The 24,489-nt window shown below is 52.9% G+C and overlaps 1 protein-coding gene across 5 annotated transcripts in view; it reads left to right on the top strand.

The window, feature by feature from the left end:
- RNF220 (ring finger protein 220) overlaps window positions 1-24,489 on the top strand; it is a 232,839-nt gene that overhangs the window by 137,197 nt on the left and 71,153 nt on the right. For all 5 annotated transcript variants that reach the window (XM_074876208.1, XM_074876210.1, XM_074876212.1 and 2 more), the window contains 2 exons: window positions 6,692-6,821; window positions 21,629-21,674. In XM_074876208.1, the coding sequence (XP_074732309.1) occupies window positions 6,692-6,821; window positions 21,629-21,674 (176 nt within the window). The remainder of the gene's footprint in view (window positions 1-6,691; window positions 6,822-21,628; window positions 21,675-24,489) is intronic.

The following is a 24,489-nucleotide window of genomic DNA, read 5'->3' as shown; positions in this document are numbered from 1 at the left end:
CTCAGTTTCTTAAATTATTGTCCAGCTCAATCCATCTTCCTCTGCCCCACGCTGGGCAGCTGTGATCTCCACAGATGGAGAACCAGGGCCAGGATCACAAGTGGTGGGGGTCAGATGCTTGGAGGGGCTCCTCACCTCTCCCCACTGCCAGGCTGCCACCTGCCATGAGAAGCGTGGTGCCAGACCCGATGGGACGTTCAACAGCCTCTGAAGACCCCAGGGGGCTGTTTGAACATGCTTTTTTACTGAGCAAGTCATGGGATCACCCCAGCTGGAATTGGCTGCATGGCAGCAGCACTGTACCAGTTTACACCAGTCCTCTCCAGTATCCAGCTTACCTGGAGGGGCAGCTACCAGAGCAACTCTTTTTTTTTGGAAGGAAATCTATATGTTAGCAAGATTTTCTGCCTCGAATCCCTCCATAGTTTTTAGCCTCAGGAGAAGCAGGTGTATTTTCTAAGCTGCTTGGCAGGCTGGGCACCTTAGCAGGGAGCAGTGCCAGGGATCAGGCCCTTGGCGGGGATGCAGGGGGCTGAGTTCAGCTCTTTTCTGTGCCCCAGTTTGCTCATGAGGTTGTGGAGGTCCCTCAGTCTGTCTGTGCCTCTATATGTTTTATACACCCCAGCTGTATAAAACTGGCTGTCACCCACCCCTGTGCCCCTCTCTGCTAGATTCAAGGCAGGAGTGGTCCCGGGCCATGCCCAGCACAATCTGAGTCCAGCTTCTGCTGGTGCCCAGCAGCAGCTTTGTGCTGTGATGCAGGAGTGGAGGAAAAATGACTCCTCAAAAGTCTTTTCTTACATGAAAAGCCACTTTTACATATCTCTGCTCCCTTCCCACCTGCACAGACCTCCAAAACACACATGCTCCAGGCAAGGGCAGGTCTGCTGGATGCAGGATGATTCCCCGGTGATCTGGATGCACTAGCTGCACTGCGGGGTGTTTGCAAGAGTTAGGCTGTGCTGTGGATGCGGTTACGGCCAGATGCTGAACCCAGCCACATCACGCAAACCTGGAGTCACCTCACGGCCCATCGCTGCCCCCGGTGCCTGGCTCTCCACCACCCTGAGCAGAGCAAGTGCAGGAGGGGCTGGATCCAGGGCAGCAAGCTGAGGTCTGCATCCCACACAGCCGAGCTCTGCATCCCACACAGCCAAGGTCTGCATCCCACAGCCAGCCAGGAGCCCAAGGGAGGGGAAGGGCCTGCTGGAAGGAGCGGGATGTGCCCTGACCTCAAGCCACAACCCTGTGCAGGTTTTTGGGGGCCACGTACCTTTTGGTCTCAGTCAAAACCAGCAGGATTCAAGGCAGCCCCCAGCATGCAGGACCCCATGAGGATGGCACTGGGAACACACCAGTAAATAACAGACAGGGAGATGGGAGAGTGATGAGCAAAGTTATTCCCACTCCCTCACTTTATTACCAAATACTTTTTGCCTCTGCTGTTATTCCGGGGTGTTCTCCACTGACACATGAACCATCTCCGCCTTCCTCACCCCACTGTTGTCATCCTCCCCCAGCTGCATCGCAGCCCCTTGGCTGCCACTTACTGTCAGGGCTCTGCAAGCCTCAACGGCTGCGGCGCGGGCTCGCTGGGAGAAGAGCGAGCGTTTGGCTATTTCCAAGCTAATATGGGGCTTTCTTTGAATTATTGTTTTTTGAGCTGGAAGGAAAGGAGGCTTGTCACACAAGATATCTGCTATCAGTACACAAATAACAGCAAGCCCATCATCGAATGGAAAATAATCGCTGCGGAAACAGAGTTGCGGGGGAGCCGGGAGGGATTATTACAGGCGCTGGCAGTGGCGATGCTGTCAAGGAGCCTGTGTCAGCACTTCCATTACCACCCACCTGGTTTCAGCACGGCCCCCCGAAGCGGCGCGCAGGGCCGCGGGGCCCCAGCATGGGGTCATTTCTATTCAGAAGAGTTTCAGATCAACTGGCTTTGATTGGGTTTAAATGATGGAGTGTTTAAGAGGGAGAGAGAGGAAATAGGAGGGTGAGATGGAGGGAGGCATCTCAGAGGAGGGGGAGTGTGATACTCAGACAAGTGGAAAACAGTTTGACATAGGAGAGATCAGGAGTTGGGAGGGAAGAGCTGGGCCTCCCGCGGGCAAATTTCTGACGGCCGCAAGGAAGGACAGTGTGGGGACAAGACCCGAAACCCGGGCACATGCCCTGGGGTCTGCCCAGCGAAGGGCTGTTAGGAAAGAGCAAACACATCCCCAGCAGGGAACGTGACCCCACCAGTGCTCCCTACCTGCTGCCACCACCTGTGCCACCTATGGTGGCAGTCCCTGGAGAGGCACCTGGCTGTGAAATAAGCCATCAGTGGAGCTGAGCAATTGAACTATAAACAATTTATTTCATTAATTTGGCAAATTGCTGAGCTCTTGGGCAGAGCAAGCCCTCACACCTTGTAAACTTTGCTCATTCAGAGTGACTTGGGAGCATCGTTTACTCCATGCTGTGTAGTGACGAGGGGCTGTATACATCATGTGCTGTCATGGCTGTCGGCAGGCTGGGTCCCTTGTTTTCTCACTTAAATACTCTCCAAAACAGCATTTCCCATTCTGCTTGTGAGGGGAAAGCTCTCCCTTCCAAGTGACCCAGTCCTGGCCTGCAAATGCCTCGGAGTGCTGTCAGCCCTCCATTCCAGGGCACAGACGCAGGGTGGGAGCGGGGATGGCTTCATGCCTTTACACCTATCCAGTGCCACAGTTGCATCCCTGGTACCTGAGCCCAGTTCCCAGCCCAGAATCCAGATGCAATTAGCAGTCACTTCATGGGGAATCAGGCCTGACTCAGAGGACGCAGGAGAATTATGTTGGATCCATATCAGTGTAACTGAGGGCAGGATCTGGTCCTCAATCCCCAGTGGAATCAGGAAGGTTCAGTTCGGTCCCCACCTGGGCTGGGATCTGTTTGCAGATGCCCTCTGACGGAGCACATGGACAAATTCCTCCACACAGGGGTGCGTCTGCGCATCAAGCCCTCTGCTTTCAGAGCAGGAAATATTCAGTTTCAACACTTGGAGTTAAACATTTCCGCGGAGCCCAGGAGACGGTGCAAACAGCAGGAGCACCAAGGCTCTGCCTTTTCATCTCTCTGGCACTGGCAAGCGGGGGTCAGCAGCAGGGGAAGCACAGCAGAGCTGAGGAGGGTAAACACTGAAGCTGAGCCTACCGAGTAACCAGAGAGCTAAGGGGAGAGAGAGGGGCAAAGAAAACAAAAACACAGCTGCCAAAAAACAAAAGCCTGAAAAGAGCCATTCAGGGTCTCCCAGGAGCGGGTTTGGCACAGGGCAGGGAGGGACGAACGAGCAGCATTCGATGCTGGGGCAGGCGTGGGTCCAGCCCACTTGGGGATACGAACCCTTTGTTTTGCCCTGGGCAAATCAATGCCCTCTGCTCCCTCGAGTGGGGTAAGCACCTACACACTATCACAGTCCAGCCACACACAAAGTGTGGCATCCTTTGCTTTTTCATGGGTACCAGGATGTCCCTGCTCCAGAGACGAGAGGTGGGATATAGGTATCTCCCTTCACAAACAAAATCTGAGGACTCACAATGCCCATCATCTCCCTCCCCATGCCCAGGCTCTGGGGCACGCTGCAGATGCAGATGCCAGTGATTTGGGGAGACACATCCCGCTGGCAGCCTCTGTGGCACTGCAGGCATGCAGCAGGTTTCACAGACCTAAGGAGGTTTGCGTAGGTGTCCTGCTGGCATGGGAGATGATCCCTCCCTTCTGCCTGTCACTTGCACTTAGCCCTGCTCCTGCAAAAGCACGGTTGTCATCCCCTTGGGCCAGGAGCTGGGGCTCCCTCTGTCTCCTGCTTTGCGATCTGTACATCAGGGACTTGGCTGCATGGCTGGGTCCCTGTTCTCCTGTCGCTCTGGAAGCCCTTGCTTTAGTGCAAGCACCAGCCTCCTGCACTCACTGGAGCAAAGGGATCTTCTCCGGCTGTCACAGGGATGTGGGGTGACAGCTGTCACATCCTTCCTTGGCATGAATTCGCCACCACATCATTGATGTAACTGGTGGGTAAGATCATTGCTGCTCATTTCTCACACTGGTCTGGGCTGGGGTTGGGAGAGGCCATGGAAGGCAGCAAGGTTCCTTCCCATGGCCTGAGATCCCTCCTGGTTGCCCCAGCCATTGAAATCCAAATTCACCTCTGCTTAGGAACATGCACCGCATGGAAAAGCCCCAAAGAACAAGCAGGGAGCAAGGACTTGGGCATGCAGGAGATTAAAAAAGCCACCAGCCTGGTGCTACAGAGCTCATCCCCAGGAGGGACCCCAGCTGTGCCTCCTGGTCCAAGGCTACCCATCCCAGTGCTGCAGTCCAGGACACTGCATCATCGCTCCCAGCAAACAAACACCCCTGGGCTCCCCAGAGAGCAGAGACCTGGGGATGCTCAAATTCCAGTTCACCCTCTGGTGCTGCCAAGAACATCCCTGCCCCACCAGCCCAAACTGTGGGTGGCAGGCAAGGGGGGTTCATGGGCCCCATGGTGGTGGCCTGGGCTGGGAGCAGGGATGCAGCGCGGTAGGGCGGAGGGCAGCCTGTTTACCCATCCATCTGCACACCCCACAGCGGGGATCCAGCAGGATTTCCCGTCCGCTCAAAGGCTGCCTGTTTATTTTGGGAGGGAGACTCAGACAGCTCCATTGTTTTCCTGCAAAGTTGGGGTTATAAATAGCAGGTGGTCGGGGACGCTCCTGGGCTATTTTGGGCCCCCACTATACAAAAGTGGAAAAGCTCCAAGAGGAAGGTGGAATTACTGAAATGCTGACCTTTCCCGCAAGGGTCAGAGGGAGCTGGTTGTTTGGGTTTGGGTTGGGTTCTGGGCATTATTTAAACACAAGGGAAGGAGAAGAGAGGAAGATGTTCCCAGTTGCATGGGCTGCATGCTGTGTCCTCCCTGGCAGAAGGGTGTCAGGGATGAGGAGCTGAGGCACCAAGGGTCTGCCAGGGCTCTGCCCAGGAGCTGTCAGGAGCGGCTCAAGTCCAGAGGAGAGACTGGCTGGGTTTTCCTCCTGGCTCTGCAAATGGGAGACTTCCCAGTGAATGGAGAAGCTGGGGATGTCGGGGATGCCCCATAGCACTGGACTGCCCCAACTTGCCCCTTGTGCCTCAGTTTTCCCCACCTCCTATAGGGAGGCTGAAGAAAAGGGCAGGTAATGTCCCAACAACAGCCCCGCTCCCACCAGCCACATGCACTGTGTCCTTCTGGAAGGCAATGATGAGCCAAGGTGACTCTCAAACTTATTTCAGACCCTTCCTCTCATTAAATGCCTGCACCAGGCAGTTATACAGTGAGCAGCAGGAACCCAGTAAAGCCGCTCACACCAATGTTTTATACTTTGAGAAGGTCTATTCCTTTAATGGGGATTCATTTAACTGGGCTCTGCCATCGTTAGGAGCCATAAAATGGCACCTTTTGGCTCCTGATTGGAAGGCCACGGTGCACGCAGCCCCCTCGTATCCAGCGTCGTCTGCTTTATTGTGCATTACTGCCTCTCACTCGGATTTAACCAATTTGATACATGTCTAATACATAAATAAATAATCCAGCAGGAGGGTTCATGTTAGATGACAACAGGCAGCTATAAAGCATGTTTCTCCCCGCCGGAGCCATCTGAGCCAGGCTCCGCACGCCCTCTCATGAGCAGAGCTGCTAATACAGCTGGGAGAGGGGGGCCTGGAGACCCGCGGGCTTCTCTGTTTTATTGAAACTTCATTGTTTGCTTTAGAGTTTTATTTTATGTTAAATAGACGCTGTATATTCCTTACAGTGGGGGCAATAAAGTTTCTGAGCTGGAGGAAATTGGCTTCGGAGCAGGGAGTTAACCAGGGAGATGTGGTTGAGCAGGGGAGCGGCGAAGAGGATTTGGGGCAAGGAGGGTGTGAGGCAATGCCCTGCTTCCCGGGTGGCCCCAGGGTCTCGGCTCAGCTCAGCTCGGGATTGGGGTCCACAGACACCCCCAGATCTCACCCAGGGATGATGCAGCCCCAGGGGACACAGGGCTCAGGCAGCTACGGGCCCCAGAGCTGCTGGTGGTCTGGGGAGGGCAAGGGCTGTCCCCCTCCCAGCCTGGGGACAGGGTGAGAAATCACCAGTGACTGCTGGGGTGACTGTGCCGAGCATCCAGACCTGCTCCCTGCCATTCTCAGCCCAGTGCTGCGGGGTCTCTTCTGCCTCCCAACCGTTGCATGCCCATGGAGGATTGCTCTGCCCTTCTGGGGGTCATCCTGACCCACCTGACTTCAGGGGTGCTGAGGTGGATGAAGGTGGCTCTTCTTAACTTACTGTTATTAAATAGGAACAGTGGGTAGTGCTGTGTCGTCTGTCTGCCCCAAGTCACACCGCCTGCACCACAAACTGGGGAAACTGGGTTTACACATGGTCACTCCTGAAATGTGGCTGTTGCTTCTCTCCCTATAAGACTGGAGGGACCATGGCTGGAGCTGGGATGCTTTCATGCCAGTTGCTGCCCCACTGCAAAACAGAGCCAGTCTCTGCCCCAGGGAGCATGGGACGGGGAGAGAAATGGGGCTATACTGAGAGAAAATCCCACCCTGTTCCAGACCTCAGCTACGGCAGGGACTAGGGTAGAGTACAGGGGATGCTGATGGCAGCCGATCAGAGCTAAAGCTTTCTCCCCTCTTTTCCTCCCCGCAGGCAAAAAGAAAGCAACTTTGTTTGACAGCCAAGCTCCGATCTGCCCCATCTGCCAGGTCCTCCTTCGCCCCGGGGAGTTGCAGGAGCACATGGAGCAGGAGCTGGAGAAGCTCACCCAGCTGAACATCAGGTAAGCAGCTCCCTGGGGTCCACCAGCATCCCCAGTTAGCCAGCCAGGGCACCCACAGAGGACAGAGGAGATGGTGGTACCCACAGCTACAGATATGGGAGATCTAGCACTAGCCAGAGGGTCAGAAACATTTCCTTGGAGTTCACCACAATGGTAAAGCCAGGCAGAGATGCCTCCCGGAGGGCACAGACACCCCTTGCCCTGGGGATGTGTGTTCAGGTGAGCAGTTCTGGTGATGGAGCAGGTCTGCAGCAATGGTGCGCACTGCCCCTCAGCTGCCTTCAGCTCCCTTCTGATTTCCCCAGCACAGCAAAGTCTTCTATTTAAAAAAAATAATAATAATAATTGCATTTTAACTGCTAGCAGTTATTAGGAAATGGCTGCAGCCAACGGTTGGCAGATCCCTGCCCCTGCCTTAATAAAACTCAGCAGCCTTGGAAAAGAGCGTGTTTATTTCAATTATTAATGAATTCCCCGGTCATTAAAAGGTGAGGAAAGGAATCAAACTGCCGACTAGAAGCAAAGTTACGTCACCAGGTGGTAGGAGAGGAGGGAGAGCACATGTGTCTCTGTGTGTGTGTGTGTGTGTGCACCAGGGCAAGGGGGTGCACGTGGCTGTGCGTGGTGTGGAGGATGCAGAATCTGTCCCTGCTCAGCTTGGATCTTGTTTGTAACTGAGCGATAGCCATTGCAGATGAAGGGAGGAGGAGGGAGCTTTACCTAAAGAAAGAGAGACCTCCCCAAATGGGTCTGGGCTGAGATCTCCCAAATTCAGCACCCACAGCCTCAGGCTGAGACCCTCATCCCCCACACATTGCACAGGAAGATGGAGAAGTGGGGGGGGCAGGGAACAGGCAGCCCATTTATCCCCTGCGACACCCAGTCCCCTTGCGAGCGTAATTTATGGTGTAATTTGGGCTGCATCCAACTTAATAAAGGGCCACTGCAAATTAGTGAACAGGTTTAAATGAACAGAAGCAATTAGTGCTCGGAGGAGCCTATCAAAGAAGTTGGGCCAATATCAGAGTGAAACTGAAACCACAAGCCAGGAGCGGAGGCTGGCTGGCGCGAGGCGGTGATGGGAAGGTGGCGTTTAATGGGAAAGGAAAGGAAACCCTAAATCATAAAGCATGACAAGGGCCATTGTGGGCCAGCTGACAAATGAAAAAGAATGGCATTATTCCTTTAAATAACAGCAGCAGTTAGAGAGGAGACAGCTCTCCCCGGCTTGCCCTCGCTTCCCTGGCCCGCTCCACTCGGCCACACAGGCAGCGAAGAAGAATCAGAGGTCTTTATTAATTATTAAATAACGACTCCCTCCGTAGCGTGATAGATAACGTTCAATCTAGTCGATGGATTCAGGCGATGGAGACTAATCTGTAAGACAGTAGCTCTGCACAGGGACAGTCTCTCCCAGTCCCGGAGGGGAGCGATGCAGGGGCCAGCCAGCAGCAGGCAGGGCAGGCAGGGTGGGCAGCAATAGCAGGCAGCAGGACACAAGCAGGTCGATCTCCTGTGCGCTGCCCAGCTCCGGTGGGGTGGCTCGGTCTAGCGGGTGGCCCCGTCTCCCATTCCCCCACCTTCCCTGCCTGGAGGAGCCGGGAGCAAGAACACATCAACAAGAGGAGAGAGAAACTAATAATGATCTCAAATAACCCAATAAACATAAAAATAAAATGTAGGCCTATAAACGTGACGGGCACCGGCAGCCCTGGCCGCTCCCTGCCAATACCGACTTGTTACCGAAATGGCTGAGCAGCTGTTACTTATCAGTCTGATGGGGAGAAGCAAACCGGGGGGCTGCTTTCCAAGGGCCGTTTTTTTTTTTTTTTAATTTAAAGAGGTTACAGCCAATCCTGGGTTGTGCTGTTAAGTTTTAATAAACCTTAATGATTTGCAACAAAATCATAAATTTCCAGCGCTCGGGGTTAGGAAGGCAGATCCACTCCTGCCCGCTGAGCCTGCAGCACCAGAGACTTGGCGGGCGCCACATCAGCTCCCGCCGCAGCACCAGGGCTCCCCATGTGCCGGGATCTCCCCTAAGGCAGCACAGCCGTGGGGCTCTGTGGTGGGGTGAGCCAGCCAAGATGCTGCCATAGGGCCAGATCAAGAGGAGGGGAGAGGCTGGTGGAGAAGCAAGGTGGAGGGGCTGCCCCACATCATCACCTCCACAGGGTGTTTAGCGCTTACGTGGGCTTTTGGGCATCTCTGGAACAGGGAGCTCAGCATAGCTCAGAGGAGGGCAGAGGAAGGGAAGGAGGAAAAAGGATTTCTCCAGGTGATCACAGGAGCTTCGTGGGGCTGAGATACAAGGGAGCGGTAGGAGCTGCCTAGATGATGCTACCCATGGTCCCAGCTCACCAGGAACTTGGGTTGCATCCTACCCACACCAATGCACCCCTTGCTCAGGTGGCAGCGGTGGGGTTTGCTATCCCCTAGGGACAGCCCTTCTTTCCCACGGGCATTGCTGTTGTGACCATTCTGGCCTCAGAGCAGGGACATCTCAAGGTCTACCAAGCTGGAGCATCATGCAGTGAGGCAGAAGGAGCCATGCTGAGCCACAGGGCAGCACCCACCCGTGCCAAGGGGTTGTTCATGCCCAGGGGATGGACACCAGCCTTTGGACCGGTGATGAACACCACTCAGGAGGATCCAACCATGGTGCAGGGTCAAGCTTTCCCTTGGAAAAAGGGACTTGAGTGGAAATGAGGGACCTGAGTTTCTAGCTCTGCTGCCTTCTTGGTGTGTCCAGTCACCCAAGCACAGGGAGGGACCTGCCTGTGCTCACCCCACAGCTCCTCCACCCCGCACGGGTCTGGCCGAGCCCCGTGCACAGCTCCACACGGCAAGGCAAGGCTCTCTGAATGCAAATTTCATTTCTGAGCCACTGGCGCTGTTTCAAGAGCCGGCAGCCTCCGAGCCCTTCTCGGTGTTACATATGTAACAGCCTCATTGAACTTGACATGTCAAATTCAGGCCATTTGTGCAAAATCTCCCTTTAATAATACCGTTTCATTTCGCTCAAATGAGACTTGAATGCATGTAAAATGGAAAAGGATATTTAAGCGCTAACATTAGGCAGATGTCTTGCCAGAGGCCGATTGAATATATGAGATTTTGAAGTGCTTAACACGTTTTCGGTGCTCCCTCTTAGAATATGTCACCTGGCTTTCTTTTTTCTCCCCCTCCTTTCTTTTTTTCCCCCCCTCTTTAAGTGAAGGGTATAAATTGAAAGAAAACAAAACTACAAGCCTTGGTTTTATGGGGTTTAACTCTTGCCTGGCAAGGCTGTTGGTATTCCTCCTCCAAAGCGAAATTACCTAGTAGCTCACCTTTGCAGAGCACAGGCACAAAGCAGCAGAGAGTGTGAGGTGGGTGAGCATTGGCCCCACGGCTCTGTAGAGAAGGGATGCTCTCCTTGCTCTGCATGTACCACTCAAAGAGCAAAAGGTGCCAATCCCCACCTGAGCAGCTAAGTGCCACCAAGGTAAAAATAAGAAATAATAACAGCGACTCTCTGTGTAAGCCAATGCCCCGTGCCCCAGCCAGGCTGGTCACTGCAGAATATATGAATATTCCTGACTTGTGTGCATGAAGCTTATCTGTGTGCTAGATGCAGGTCTCCTATCCTCACTTGATTTATATTCACCTGTTTTACACCTCATCCGTATTAAAGGCTTGCAATAAAGCACACTGAAATGTGAGACTCTTTCTGGAGCTGTCAATGGCTCCAGCTCCGAGCTTTGGCTGGTGCTTTGGTTGCAGATGCATTTCCCCAGCCCAGGGCCACCCAGGGAGTGCAGGCAGGCACAGCGTTTGAGAACAGCACCCATGGGTGTCCCTCAGGACAGGCACACACACACACATCCCCATGTGCATACAGGTGTATCGCTGCGTATGTCACTGCAGGTAAATACTATGAGTGGAGGTGGTGGTGTGCAGGGGGACCCTTAAACCCTGCCCGCTGCTCCCCAGGCAGTGACTGGAGAGGACAATCTCCTGATGATGGGGGAGGCTGGGTGGAGAAGGGGCAGGTTTGGGGCTATGATTTGAATTTGGGGTGGGAGGGAAATTGAGTTTGAGGACAGAAGAGGAGTAAAGGAAGAAGTAGGAGGCTGTGGAGCCTGCCTCAGCTGATGGTCCCCGGTGGGTCCATGGTGCTTTCTAGACTTTGGGGAAGAGGCATTTATTGACCATTTAAAAAACCTTGGGAAGTCACACTACAAATATTAGTTGCTGAGTCAAGCACTTGAAGGTTGGGAATGTGCCTTTGGATGCAGTGCTTTTAATAACAAGATGCTCTGTTCTTGAATATGTAGTGCTCTTTTTAAAAAATTTATTTGGCAGGGGGGATTTTATTCCCCTGTGTGACAGCTAGCAGATTCTTCCCTGCATTACCAGCAGCAAACCTATGTTTCAGAGCTGTGATTTCACCTCCCCAGAAGGATGAGGTGTGTATCATTATAGCTGAGGAATGGCCCAGAGGGTGGAGCAGTGAGTTGGACCATGCCAGCTCTGTTCCTGCTTTTGCAGCTGAAGGACGGTGCAAGCTCAGACAGGACTAAACCCTTATTTAAATGGGGTTTCTAAGCTTAACAGATGTAGCCAGCAGTACCCTCATGCCATGTTGTAATATTACCTGTGCCTGTGCTGTGGCATCCCAGGGTTGGGCATAGAGGTGTAACAGCCATCTGGGGTGCTCGGTGGGGTGCCACTGGGATGGATGTGCTTGGGTGGGTGAGTGGGGGGGATGCTGTTCTCACGGTGTCCCATGGCTGTGCAAACTCTCCCCTTCTTCATCCATCTTTCCCTCCCTCCCTCCCTCCCTCCCTCCCTCCCTCCCTTCCTTCCTTCCTTCCTTCCTTCCTTCCTTCCTTCCTTCCTTCCTTCCTTCCTTCCTTCCTTCCTTCCTTCCTTCCTTCCTTCCTTTCCTTTCTCTCCTTTCTTTCCTCCTCATTGAATACTTAATGTGAGCATATTTGTGTTTTAAAGCCCATGCCCACGCTGTTCCCAGACTGGGCTAGCAGCTCTCATTGCTCCTTGCCACTGCACTAGGAGAGTGGAGACACATCCCTGTGCACCTAGCATCTCAGGAGCTACTGATTCCCCCTAATGAACTTTCTGGTGTGTCCAAGAATAATTTCTCTTCTGATTCTCTGATTACGAAGCATTTCCTGGAACACAGAGGGCACTGGGGTCTCTCACCTTGGTGCAAATGGAAAGTGCTGCAGGCTGTTTTCTGGTGAACTCAAAGATGCTGTCGCAAAGAGGGAACCAAATAGTGTCAGACATAGGAGGGCAGAGCAAGATGCAGTGGGAAGGCAAGCTTCAAAGCAGGTGAAGTGCCCAGAAGGGGGATTTAGCTGCCTCTTGGAGCCAGCTTTGATTCATGTCAGAGGAAAAGAGCCACGCTTGGGACTGTGGTGCTCCAGCTCCTGTAGCAGCTCTCAGTGCACCTCTGCCCAGGCTTAAATCTTCCTTCAGTGTCCCTCTGAAGCTTCCTCTCCCTCGTTTGCACATGTGCTCTTTTCCTCTCACTGTTGTTAATCCTCCCTCCCTTGACATCCAGGGAGAAGCAGAAAGTGCTGCCTCAGTTCCTGGCACTGCACTGAGCATCCTCACCCTGCTGGAGGGGGCTTCACCTCAAGGTTTCTTTATGCAGAGAGGCACAGCAGTGGCTCTCCTCTGGGGACAGAGGCAGCTCCAGGCCCGGTGGGATAAGGAATAAGGAGGAAGCTGGCAATATAGCTAAAACATGAAGGCTGTGGAACCTTGGCAGATGGCCTGGTCACTCCAGGCAGGGTCACTGTCCTTTAAGGATGTCTCCAGGAATCTGGAGATGCATCCTGGATTTCACATCCTTTCACAGGTTGTTTTCCCAGTGTTTCATGGTTTCTCTGATTAAAGTCATCCCATGCTAACCCCACAGAGTCTGCACCAGAGACTCCTGCTGATGGACGAGGAGAGAAGCACACTGTCCCTGTGGTCCCTGCATGCCCAAATGACAGGGCTTTTCTCTGTTACTTCTGGTCAGGATACAGACCCAGAGCAAGTTATGAGATGTGGCTCATACCACTCTCTTCCTCAGGGAACGCTGTGTTTAAATACAACTGCTCCTTGCACTGCCCCAGGCAAGGGTTTGCTTCATTTCAGCGAGATCTGCTGAGTGCTGTGTTGTCCCAAAGAGCCCTTGGAGGACACCTTCCTGAGGCCAATGCGGGCAGCTGCTCTGCGAAGGGCGAGTGGCCACGCTGCCAGACCCAGCAGGATAAATAGAGTGTGTAAAACCCGAATTAGCTCTGTTGTCATGTGTCACATCAGGGTCACGGCTCTCGCCTCAGGTCTCCTCGATTTATGCCTGGGGACTTCAACCTGACAGCCAGGTACTTCCCCAGACTTCTTGTGCAGCGAACACTGCAGGTCCCCCAGCCTCTGAACACATAAGATTAGAGATGTTTTTGAGTGAGAAGGGTTTTTTTCCAAAGCTCCATTGAAATACATGCTGATTCCCTTCCCTGTATGCCGTAGACACCTGTGAGCGCTCCAGAGAGGGCAAGAAGTCCTGGCCAACAAGTGAGATCGCAACCAGGGAAAAGCAGGCATTGCAATCTCCTGCTCCTCAACTTCTCTCTGTCTTTCTTCTCGTTCTTTTTCACTCTCTTCTTTTTCCACCTTCTTCTTCTTTTCCTTTCTTCCCTTTCTCCCCCTCTTCTTCCCCCTCCCTTCCTCTCTCCCCACCCCCCACCCCCCCCAACCCCCCGGTATCAAGGCGACATCTCCAAGCCAAGTACTTTTAATTTCGCCCGTGGCCCTTGCTGACACGGTGGATATGCACAGCAAGTTAAATTCCCGCCTGATCAATAAAGCAGAAGCAGTGTGTCCGACTGGTCGATATTTTTTTATCTGTCTTCAGCCCAGTCCTGCTGATGACAGCCCCCTGCGCTTCAGCAAAGGCACTCAAGGGCATCGGGCTTTGGCAACACAGCTCTTTTTTTTATTTAAATTAAAAAAACCCCAGATGCCTACAAAAAAAAAAAAGTTCACGGAGTTTGGCCTTTGCTTAATAACGTTTTATGATTTATCTTAATTTTTAATTGAAAAAAATTTGCGAATTAATTGATTTCTGGGACTTGCCAATTAACATTGTAATTGGGTGCATGATAAATTTCGAGGGAGCATCATTTTTCTCCCTCTCCCCCTTGTCACCGAGAAGGGGAATCACGAGGGCAGCTGCTTCCTATCTGTACGCCCCCCGCTCCTTCCCGAGGTGCTGCTGCCCTCCTCCCCCCTTGCTACTGTATCTTAAAGAAGGAACAAGAAAGCTAATAAAGTCGTGTTATTAGAGTCTCGCCAGAGGTGACCCCTCAAGGCATAAATCCAGGCCAGGGAGATGGTGGGGACAGGTACTATTAAGTGCCTGTCAGTGTTTTGGAGGCAGGACTGGGTACCTCCCCTGCAGCACGCTCTCCCCGAGCCACAGGGAAGGCAGCCGGCCAGCCCAGGGCTCCCGGGGGCTTTCCCGGAGGGCTCTGGCACCCCCCCAAGGTGGTCAACTGAGCAGTTCATTACCTGTGATGTCTCCCTGATCCTCTCTCCATGTGTGAGTCCAGGCACGCGTGAGCCTCCACGCAATGCCCAGCTGCTCCAGGGAGAGACCCGACCGTGGCACCAAGCACCCAGTACCCGAATAGCCGCTTCCCGCAGCACGTGAAGCATCCCCGGTTCGTCCTGCAACCAGTGTCCCCCAGCAAAATCAGGCTGCTGGGACAGGCCGGTGCCTGGGAGCTGTAGGGACACAGGGGTCATTCTCATCCTGCGATGCCCTGAGGCCCCTGGGGAGCAGATCCTGCCCCATGGCAGCAGCAGGGCATCCCATGCCACCCCACGGCAGAGGTGTTCAGTGTGGGACCTCAGCTCTGGGGTCATGGGTGTGCAGATTCAGGCACGGACGCATCTCCAAGTGAGTGGGAAATGGCATCACCTGAAGCTTTCTCTGGCAGTGTGACTCCTGTCAGATTTAAATTAAACACACTTCATCACTGGAGAAACCTGCCTGGAAGTGTCAGCTTCTCAGTGATACCCAGGCAGGGCGCAGGGCCACCTGCCACCACGAGCCAGCTAACAGGGTCATGTCCCCATGTGGGATGTGGAAAAGTGGGTGAGCTGGCTGCTGCCAAAATGAGGAGTGGGGACACGGTGCTGTGCCGGGGCATGGAGAGAGAACAAGCCACACCTGGGGAGGACTGAGATGGACAGTGGAAATATCAAGTAAATTAAAGAGTACTTGCTGTCTCTAGTGCTTCTCCCACCCCCTTCACATGCTGGTATGGATCACCTCATCGCAGTCAGCTCAGGAGTCCCATGCACTGTCTAAAGCCAATGAGCTTGAATGGGGCTTTGCTGTGTCGCCCTGCAGCCCCCACTACACCCCAGTGTGTGCAGGGGGTGAAGGATGCCAGCCTGGGTGGAGGGTCCCAGGCTTCCTCAGCAGAGCCACATCTCTCCCCACCAGCCAGAAAACCAGAAAGGCCAGGATCAGCCCAGCTCCATGTCTGCCCGTGTCAGTGGCAGGGAACCATGGGGGAATGGAAGGAAATTTATGAGGAGAGGAGTCTGTTTATTATCTAGCAAATGTGGTGCTGCTGATACCATGGATTTATCCTCTTTCATCCCCCTTCTGATTTGTGTCCCTGCCCCTTGCTGTGGCAGATTAATCATGGACAGAAAGGGAAGAGAGACCCTCCAGCTTCCTCCTGTGCACTCAGAGGGTGGCAATGACAGCAGCCTGGACCCTTCATCAGCAGCTTCTCCAGCGGAGAGAGCACAAGCCATGTAGCTGGCTGTGCTGCTTAGAGATGCCCCATTCCTCTCCTCCCATGGCAGGGATTCCAGGGTAGCACAGCGAGTGAGAAAATTTGCGGGTCATGTATCCCCTCACTCATGCAGTGCCCTGAAAGTGCCATGAATGCTCCTTGAAGTGCCTTGGGACCCACGGTACCCACATGCCTTGACTCTAGGACACGGGTTTGCAGGCTGGGGTTTGGGACCTCAGAAGGCAGCAGGAAGCCTAGGAAGGGATGCATGGAAACCTAAGGGTGAGAAATAAATCTTCGGTCAGTTATTTGCCCTGAAGCAATGCATGCCTTCTGCAGAGCCTCTTCTGAACTGCCACGTGAGCTGGGAATAATTAAACAGTCATTATAGCCGCAGTAGCAAAGAGCCCCCCAGATCAATCTAATGCATGACCTTTCCCTCCGACTTTTCTCTTTATTTTTCCAGCCACCTCCTTTTCAAATAGTGGGAGAGAAATGAAACAACCCTCCCATCCCAGCCTTCTGCTTTGCCCTGCATACACAGACCATCACATCCTCACCCAGAAACCTGTCGCCCACTCTGAGTGGAGGCTCCCAGCAGGGGCATGGCGTACAAGGGTTGATAAAGAAAAACCCAGCAGGGGAGAAAGAGCTGGGGTGCAAATGGGACAGAGAAAATAGGGGATTTTAGCATGTTCAGGTCATGCCACAGTGGTTTATGATCCTGCTGCATTTCTGTTGCAGTTTCATCTCTTTGGGGAAGACTGCCCTGTGGGGTCAGGTTTGCCACAGCTGACCATGTTGAGCACTGACCTCTCACAAATACTTACTGGGGGAGCGTTTGAGAAGCATGTCTGGGACTGTAGGTGCAGAGCATTTCTAGTCCGGACTCCAGCATCCTTGGCAATATTTACAATCACTTGGCCCCTTTCCCCACCATGGAATGCAGGAGATCTTCTAAGCAGCACTTGGAGCAGGTGACGCTAGAGGAGCCATGGTAGGTTAAAAATCCCAGTGTGTTTCCCCTGATGTCACAGATCATACCTGGCTGTGCAGAGGGCTGTCACCTGCAGCTAGGTGAGGATTTGGCCTCATGTAGTTTAAAAAAAAATAATAATCAAACTCCCATTTCCTTATTTAGGCTTCAAGTGACACTTCCACTTATCTAGACTGGCATTCACAAAAATCCAATTCTTTCTCTACCCAGCAACTGCTTATTTACAGCTGGTGTTGCTGTCCTCACGGCTCTGCCAGGGCTCCCATCCCAGGGCCGCGTGTTCCAGCTAAAAATAAATTGTTTCCACTGGATTTATTTTTTTTTTTTAAGAAATACCTCAGTTAGCTGCAGTTTGTAGAAATCTTTCAGCTTTGCAGAATCTCATCTGGGAGCTGCACGTGCTGTGGCTTGTGCCCATCAAATCCAAAGAGCTGCTGAGAGTTGTTCTGTAGAAGGGTTGCAGAGCTAGAAGACACCAGCTGCATGGTAGCAGCCCTCTTACCACCTCTTTAAACTTCTTCTGGCTGCAGCATCGTTAAGGGTTGAGCACAAACAACTGTAGCTGCCCCAGCTCAAGGAACTTCTTCTCTTGCAGTTGTTATTAGTTACGTGTGGGGAGTGCTGCCAGGGGGTGGGTGCCATGCCAGGTACTAAGCTCAGCCCTTCCTTGATGGATGCTCATCATAAGCTCTGCCTTGCCCTGGGTGGGGGCTCTGCAAAAATCTCGTTTCTTGGGGAGCCCAAATGACTCTGGTGAGCTGAAGCACAGAGACTTCAGGCAAGTCCCATCACTGCTCTGTGCTCAGATTTCCCCTCCGAGCATATCTCTCTGTCTCCTCACTCAAGCTGTAGCTATAATTGCAATAGAGCTTTCCAACCCTTGCTCTGTGATACTGCGGTGATGCCACAGTGCTGGCACAGTCAGTGTGTGTGCTGAGGTGAGCATAGAGGAGTAAGGCTCCTGCCCCTGCTTCCCTAGGGCAGCCGCCTGGCACCAGGCTTCTGCCTGTGCTGCAGGGTCAGTGAGAGCCCTGCCTGCGTGTGGTGGGCTCTGGGCACCAAGAGCACACCCTGGGTTGTGGTCCTCTGCCTGGGAGCTGAGCCATTTCCCACGGGGAGCTTGTCTCCTGACTTGGGTACCCAGAAAACTTTTCACTTCTTTTGGAGGAAAGTTGAAATTCCTACAACAGCTTGCAAGAGCGAAGGCTTAAAGGAAAAGGACAAGTACCACCTTGCTCATGATAAAACACAACCAGATCACTTAACCTTCAGCTCGTGCCCTGGGTTTTCTGTGTGGGAAGCAGCAGATTCCATTCATGGGGATGATGAGGGACCACTCCTTGCATATTGGGTTTTTTTCTTCCTATGGCAAGCAGACTCCCAAAGGCAGGACCATAACAAAAAAACCCACAACTTGAAGGTCATTCATTGTATGTAATAGGAACCATGGCAGGGGTAGAGAAACCCAGGACTGTGGGTAAGGAGGGCACATATTTGGCGTGCTGAGCTGCCCTTTGGGACATCACGACTGAAGCACCGGGTCTGAATGGCCCCTTGGGGCTTGCTCAGGGAGATGCCAGGGGGTTTCCAGTTGCATCTGGAGATGCTCCTAACCAAATCCCTGCCTAGCGTTAAAAGACGTCTGCCTGTCTGTGGTGTAGTCTGAGTCTTGCTTTCATCATGGAGGGCCTTGCTGAGAGTACATGTTCCTCTTAAAGCTGATGTGCCCTAATATAGAGGAGCGATGGGGTCCCCAGTAAGCACCCCAGGGCACATGGGGACCTGGCCGCGCAGCTCCCATTAACGTTTATGGGTGATGCAGCTGCAGAGCTGGGCAGAGCCCTCCAGCAGCACCAGAGGAGGGACCTTATTTGTCCCCACAGAGGTGTAGGGCACCCAAACACGTGGGGATGCATGAAAGCAGGAGCAGAACTGGGGTCTCAGCCCCAAGAAAGGGAACCTGCACGGAAGCAGCCTCATATCACTTGGAAATGCAAAGCTGTCAGGAGAGAGAGAAGGAGGCTGCCCAAATCACTGGGTCTTTCCACGGCATTTTTTGTCTTCTTTGGTACTTTGAGGGGGTTGCCTAAAAGGGAAAGAAGTTGTTTTGCTGTAATGAACTAGATAAACAATTCCCCAAATAGATTAAAACTAACTGTAACTTATAAAAGCGGGTAGTAATTATATTTTATTAGCTAGCAAAACACCATTTTTTTATTTCGTAGGATAATTCTGTGTAAATCACCTTAATTAGAAGTGTCAGACGAGCCCGTGAATATCGTACTTAGTAACTAATTTCCTATGTACAGGTTATAATTTAAAACACATGGATCACTCGCCGAGTGGAAATATGCTAGCCATGAAATAATGTGGGGAGTGTTGGGGTTATTACTATGTAAATGTGTAATCATTTCAGACCACTGCAGCCTGGCTGGGTGATTAAAGAGAATCCCAAGGTCTCCAAAGATTGTGCTCTCTGCAAGGGCCTAGAGCGAAAAAACTTTAAAAGGCACCGAAAAGTGTTTGAACTTTAAAGGTCTTGATTTCCCTTTTACCATTTTTAATTTGTCTGCAGTGTTTATGGAGGGGAAGGTTTCTCTTTGCTGATGGCCTTTCGATTCTCAGCCCACTGCCAGCATCCTTAAGAGGCGCGGGGGGCTGCAGCCACTGTAATCTGCAGGGTTGTTTAGTGAGATGGAGGAAAGCACTCTTAAATTGCAGGGTCTTGGGACTTGGACGACCAGGCCTTGAGCCCATTCCTGACCCATCTCTGGAAATAAATAAAAACAAATTGCAAATTTTTATTAGCAATAGAGTGGGGCTAAACTGCAAGGAGGGGCTGGTTCTTAATAATCCTCCAAATTAAGAATAAAATAAACTCTGCCAAGTTATCTAAATCAGTCCCCTCTTCATCAGTCCCAACAGCAGAGGCTTGGCCTTTCAGCTGATCAGACAGACTCTTGTTCTGAAAACTGCAGTTTCCTGGCGCTAACACTATTTCTGGGAGGAATTAATGAGATTCTTCCTCTTTCCCTCAAAAAGGAATAATTTTAAACACCTTTAACAAGAAAAGAGAGGAAATGAGTTGGGTTTTTTAACCTGGTGTTTAGATTATAAAAGGAAAAAAAAGTTGTTTCACACTTAGGGCGATTGAGAAATTCAAGGTGGGGTTGGAGATGGCGAGGAGGCGGAAATCTTTCCCCTCACACGCGTTTGGGCACAGGCTGGAGGTGGTCCCAGGGCTGCATCTCAGGGGGCAGTGGGGAGTGACTCTGCTCTGTGCCACCTCCTGAGAGCAGGGGGGGCAGAGCTGAGGAACAGAGCATGGGGGGCATCCTGCACCCCCAGCAAGCATCCAGCAGTGCATCCCCTCAGGAAAGGGGAGCTGTGAGGAAGGCGATGCCTCAGCCCTCCATCGGTGGTCCCCGGGAACCGCAGCTGCTCGCTCCAGGAGCAGAGCTGCAGCATTTGGGGTGGCCTGATGGTGATGGATAACTGCATGTTTCCCCCCATTTTGGGGTGGGGGGCGAGGGTGGTGGCACTGGGAGAGGAGCAGAGCCATAGCCTCAGGAGAAAACACCTTCCTCCATCCCTGCTCATTTCGTAACACCCAGCCATCTGCCAAATCAAGGCAGATTAAAGCCAGCCAAATTCAATTTCTCCCCGCTGCCACCGCAGCTCGGCATCTGGGGCTAAAGTGTCCCCGACAAAGCGAACATGACAGGCACATTGCTTTTTTGTCACATCTAGTACCATGTTGATCTTCTAAAAGTCTCATAAAAATTTATTGATGTCTCCCATATTGCTGTGATTGAGAAGAAAGGAGCGCGGGTGTGCGGAGCCGGGCGCGCGCGCGCGGGCGAGCATGTGTGCGTGTGTATATTAATGTTTCTGAAGTAGATCTGATTTGATATGTCTTGTTCTATTGTCAGCATCTGTTTAGCGAGGCTTTTTAATACTTTCTGGCTGCCGATCACTCATCCTTAGCCTGGGATGCAGGCTTGCATACAAATTTTGTTATTAAACACAATTCCATTCCCCCCCCCTTCCTCAACCTCCGCCTCCCCCCGCTAACCTCCCCCCTCCACGCACCCATCCATCATCTCCCCGGGGCTATGGGGAGCTGGGAGCCAGCCACCCCACCGGCATGCACTTACAAGCACAGGCACTGGGCTTGGCAACATATTTCAAGAGCCTTTTGCCTGCTGCAGGTGCTTTGCATTGACAAATCGAATCATGGGGAAATAATTTATTTCCTAATGCTGTTTGCAGCATGTTAGCAGGAGAATTTACATGAGAGAGATTACTTTAATAACCAAAAAATTACAGTGCAGGCCTCCCCGCCATGTCGGCTTTGATATGTAATTGTTTCAAGTTTAACCTGTCTGGAGGGGGGAAGGTGTTATTAAATCTATAGCATCTCCCGCTGGTGAGGGCAGGCGAGGAGGAGCACCGTGGCGGGGACCTCCTTCCCTGCTAAATGGGGAACAAGCTGAATTAACAAATCACTCCAGCCTCCGGCAGAGCTGCTGCCTCCACAGCGCGGCTGGAGATGAGGGGATCTTCTTTCCCTTGCTCTTATGCCAATTTAATCTTCTTCTTCCTTCCCTCTTTTTTTTTATTGGGCCTGACCCTACACAGGGCTCACCACCTCAGCTCACCTCACCTGTGCTCCCACAGACTTGCTCCCCACTTTTCCCCAGGTCTGGGAGAAGACCTGTGCAAGCCCCCGAGGAGAGGGAGAGGGGATTTGACTCTGCATCGTGTGTCTGGGTTTGGGGGGTTCCACTCATAGGGTCATTTTATTCCAGCGGAGAAACAGTTGGCACTGTCCTCCTTTCCATGCCCCTCCAGTCAGGGTGAGGAGGCTTTCCTTGGTCCGGGAAGGGGAGCCATGTACTTTGCTATTTGACCTTGTGAGATCTCTCAGAGCGCTTCCCCCCTTGCCCACCACAGCAGTTTTGTGACTCTGACCTCATTCTCTTCTCTCTTGGCAGCAAGAGCTCCATCCTGAAGGATGCCATGGCAGCGGGCACCCCGAAGGTAAGTGAGCACAACTCAGCACACTTTCCCTCTCCCCTGAGGGATGCGCTTTACATCCCCTCACCTTCCCAGCCTGCTACTCGGTGTGTCCCAGGAAGATGGCCATGCTTTGGGGGCCAGCCAGCACTGAGGGAAGCTGCTGCTCCCATTCACCCGCTGGGCTGGAGCAGCCAAGTCCCCTCACAGGGCTCTCTCATTCCCCATGCAGCCGAGGGACCATGGAGCTGAAGGACCCAGCGGGCTTCGGGACTCCAGATTGTGTCTAATGACAGCTAATGAGAGCTGATCACACGCAGGCTGAGCTCAGTCTGGGAAATCATGTACGGGAGCTCCTGGAGCCAGAGCCATATGCCAGCTTTGGAAAAGGGGAGCGGGACTGTCTCAGGGGAGCGAAGCACACCCGAGGAGGAGCCCAAATCACTAAAAGACCCCGTCTCAACTGCATCCCCCTCCCCAGGACCCACCTCCCACCCCCTTGGCTCAGAATGCAAAAATACTAAATGCACAGAGCATCATGGCATCACTGTAAAGGGCATCATTACTAATTAGTATTACTGTTAGCTGGACTTCATATGATAATGGCGGTGGGAAGGACCAGAGCTTGGGCAGGCAAGTGGCTGGCAGGAAGCACTGCAGGGCAGCTGGGCATTGCACAGCCTCTGAAAACCACACTGTGCTCCCAAGGCGGGCAAAGGCAAGTGGTCCAGGCTCTCCTATACTTCTGGTGACACAGTCCAAGCCAGAGAGGTTCCTGGCTCCCAGGGAAGCGCAGGGCATCTCTCCCTTTTTCTTCTGGAAGCTTTGGGTCATTTTTGGCATGTGATGTCAGAAACAGAGACTGAAATTTCAGCTCTAAGTTTTCCCCTTGAGGATGCGTGTCTTGCCAAGCACATCAACACCCTGTCTGCCCCACCAAGAGAGGCCAGGGAGCCACTGTGCTGACCCAAGTTCCCAGCAGGGACACCTCCCAGGTCAACCCAACAGTTTCCCAAACCCTCCAAGGGAAAATACAGATTGCAGTGACACCCCATAGTGCTCCATACCTTTGGCATTCCAGTCTCCTGCATGACTATCCCTGTCTCCCATGCCCTGTCTCAGGGGAGACTGGGAGGAGAGTGGAGACCTGGCTATTTCTCCCATAAAAGACAAGCAGAGCAGAAAGCAATCCCCAAACCCACACACCACTGATAATCCACGGAGCATGAGGCTGCCTTGGGATGTCTCAAAGGAGTTGGAAAAGGCACCCAAAAATGAAAGCAGCTGGACTCTGTAAGCTTCCGTTTCCCTTCTCATCAGGTCTGAGCGTAGATAACTCAACAGTCCCAAACACATCGCCTGTGAGGGGGAAGGACGGCTAGGAAGACAGATTAGCTGTTTGGAGGGAAACGTAGCGAGTGACTGACAGAGACCAGATAAAGAAGAAGGTCCATCTCGCGGCAGGGCTGGGCTTTTGAAGTTTCCATTGACAAAGAATCCCATTTGCCTTGAGCGAGGGGATTAAACTGGGACTGGAGCGTCGTTCTATGTAAAAGAGATCAATCGTCCCCTGTCACCACATGGATCTTTTCCCTTTGCCCGTCACGTCTGGGGCTAAGAACATTAACTTCAAGAAGCCAGGAGAGCAGGGAGGGAGAGGGTGAAATCAGGAAATCTTTCATTCCCTTCTCAGAGAGCTTGAAAGCCTCTCAGCCCAGGAGGATTCATTATTTCTAGGTGGCTTTTGCTGGGAGACAAGTCCTGTGTGGCATGGGAAGGCACAGCACTATCACCTTCACCTGAGCTTGGTATTAAAGGCCCCTTTGTAACCAGGCAGGTTGAGGAGGAAGGTGGTGGGGAGACAAAGGCTGCTCTTTCCCTTTGTGCCCACTGAGTGTTTGCAACACAGGATGGGAATAGCCCATCAGGATGTGAAGTCCCTCTGAGAAAGTCCTTCTGGGGACAAAGCTGGCCCTCTGGGCCACCCTTAACAGGGGTCCCAAGCAGAGGGATGGAGGACAGACCCCCAGGGTGGGCTTGCAGCCCATGCCCAGGCACCCAGGCATCACTGGAGGACTGGCAGGCACCACCTGGGAAGAGCTGGGACCTGTGCCGTGTCCCACTTCCCACCCTGGGCACCGGTTGAAGGGGTTGCGTGCACCATGGGGACTACCGCAATATTTCCTGGCCAGTCCTTCTCCTGGTGCCAGCAAAAGGGCCAGCAGCTCCAGCAGCTCAGCAGCAGGAGAAAGCGGCTTCACCTTCCCATCCCTCAGGAGCATCCCCTGGCAGCATGGGCAGGGGCAAGCTGGTTCCACCCAGGGACACGGGAACTGGGGTGGGGTGCAGGGTAGCCATGTTACTTTTCTGGTCACCAGTGGCTTTAGGACTCATTTAGGAACTTTGCATAGAGTATCACTATCATCACTGTTTCTGTGCTGGCCTGAGGCTCTTCCCAAGGTGCAGTTGGGGGCAGGGGATTTAACGCCCCCCCCCCTACACCCCCCACCCCCACCCCCCACCCCCCACCCCCCCCCCGTGCTCTGTCTCCTGGCTCTGCTCCCATCCCTTCCCCACAGTTGCCCCAGCAATCGTCCCTCCTGGCAATAAAAGCCCAGATGTAAACACATGTTCCTCACTCGCTGCTCTCCTGCCCCTGAAGAGCTGTCACTCACTGCACTGGGCCAATTTTCATGGCAATATGTCAAAGAAAATCCAATCACTCAGCATGAGATGTGATGAATGCAGGATTATTGTATCAGATTCTTCCATTATTGGAGCTGACAGAGGCAGGCAAGGGCTGCGAGCTGGGGGGCTCTGGCCAACATGTCTGTTTGGT

This window comes from Strix uralensis, chromosome 8 (genome assembly GCF_047716275.1).
Source record: "Strix uralensis isolate ZFMK-TIS-50842 chromosome 8, bStrUra1, whole genome shotgun sequence".
Classification (NCBI taxonomy): Eukaryota; Metazoa; Chordata; class Aves; order Strigiformes; family Strigidae; genus Strix; species Strix uralensis.
Note: the sequence above shows the minus strand (reverse complement) of the source record. Positions and strands in the feature narration are given on the sequence as shown.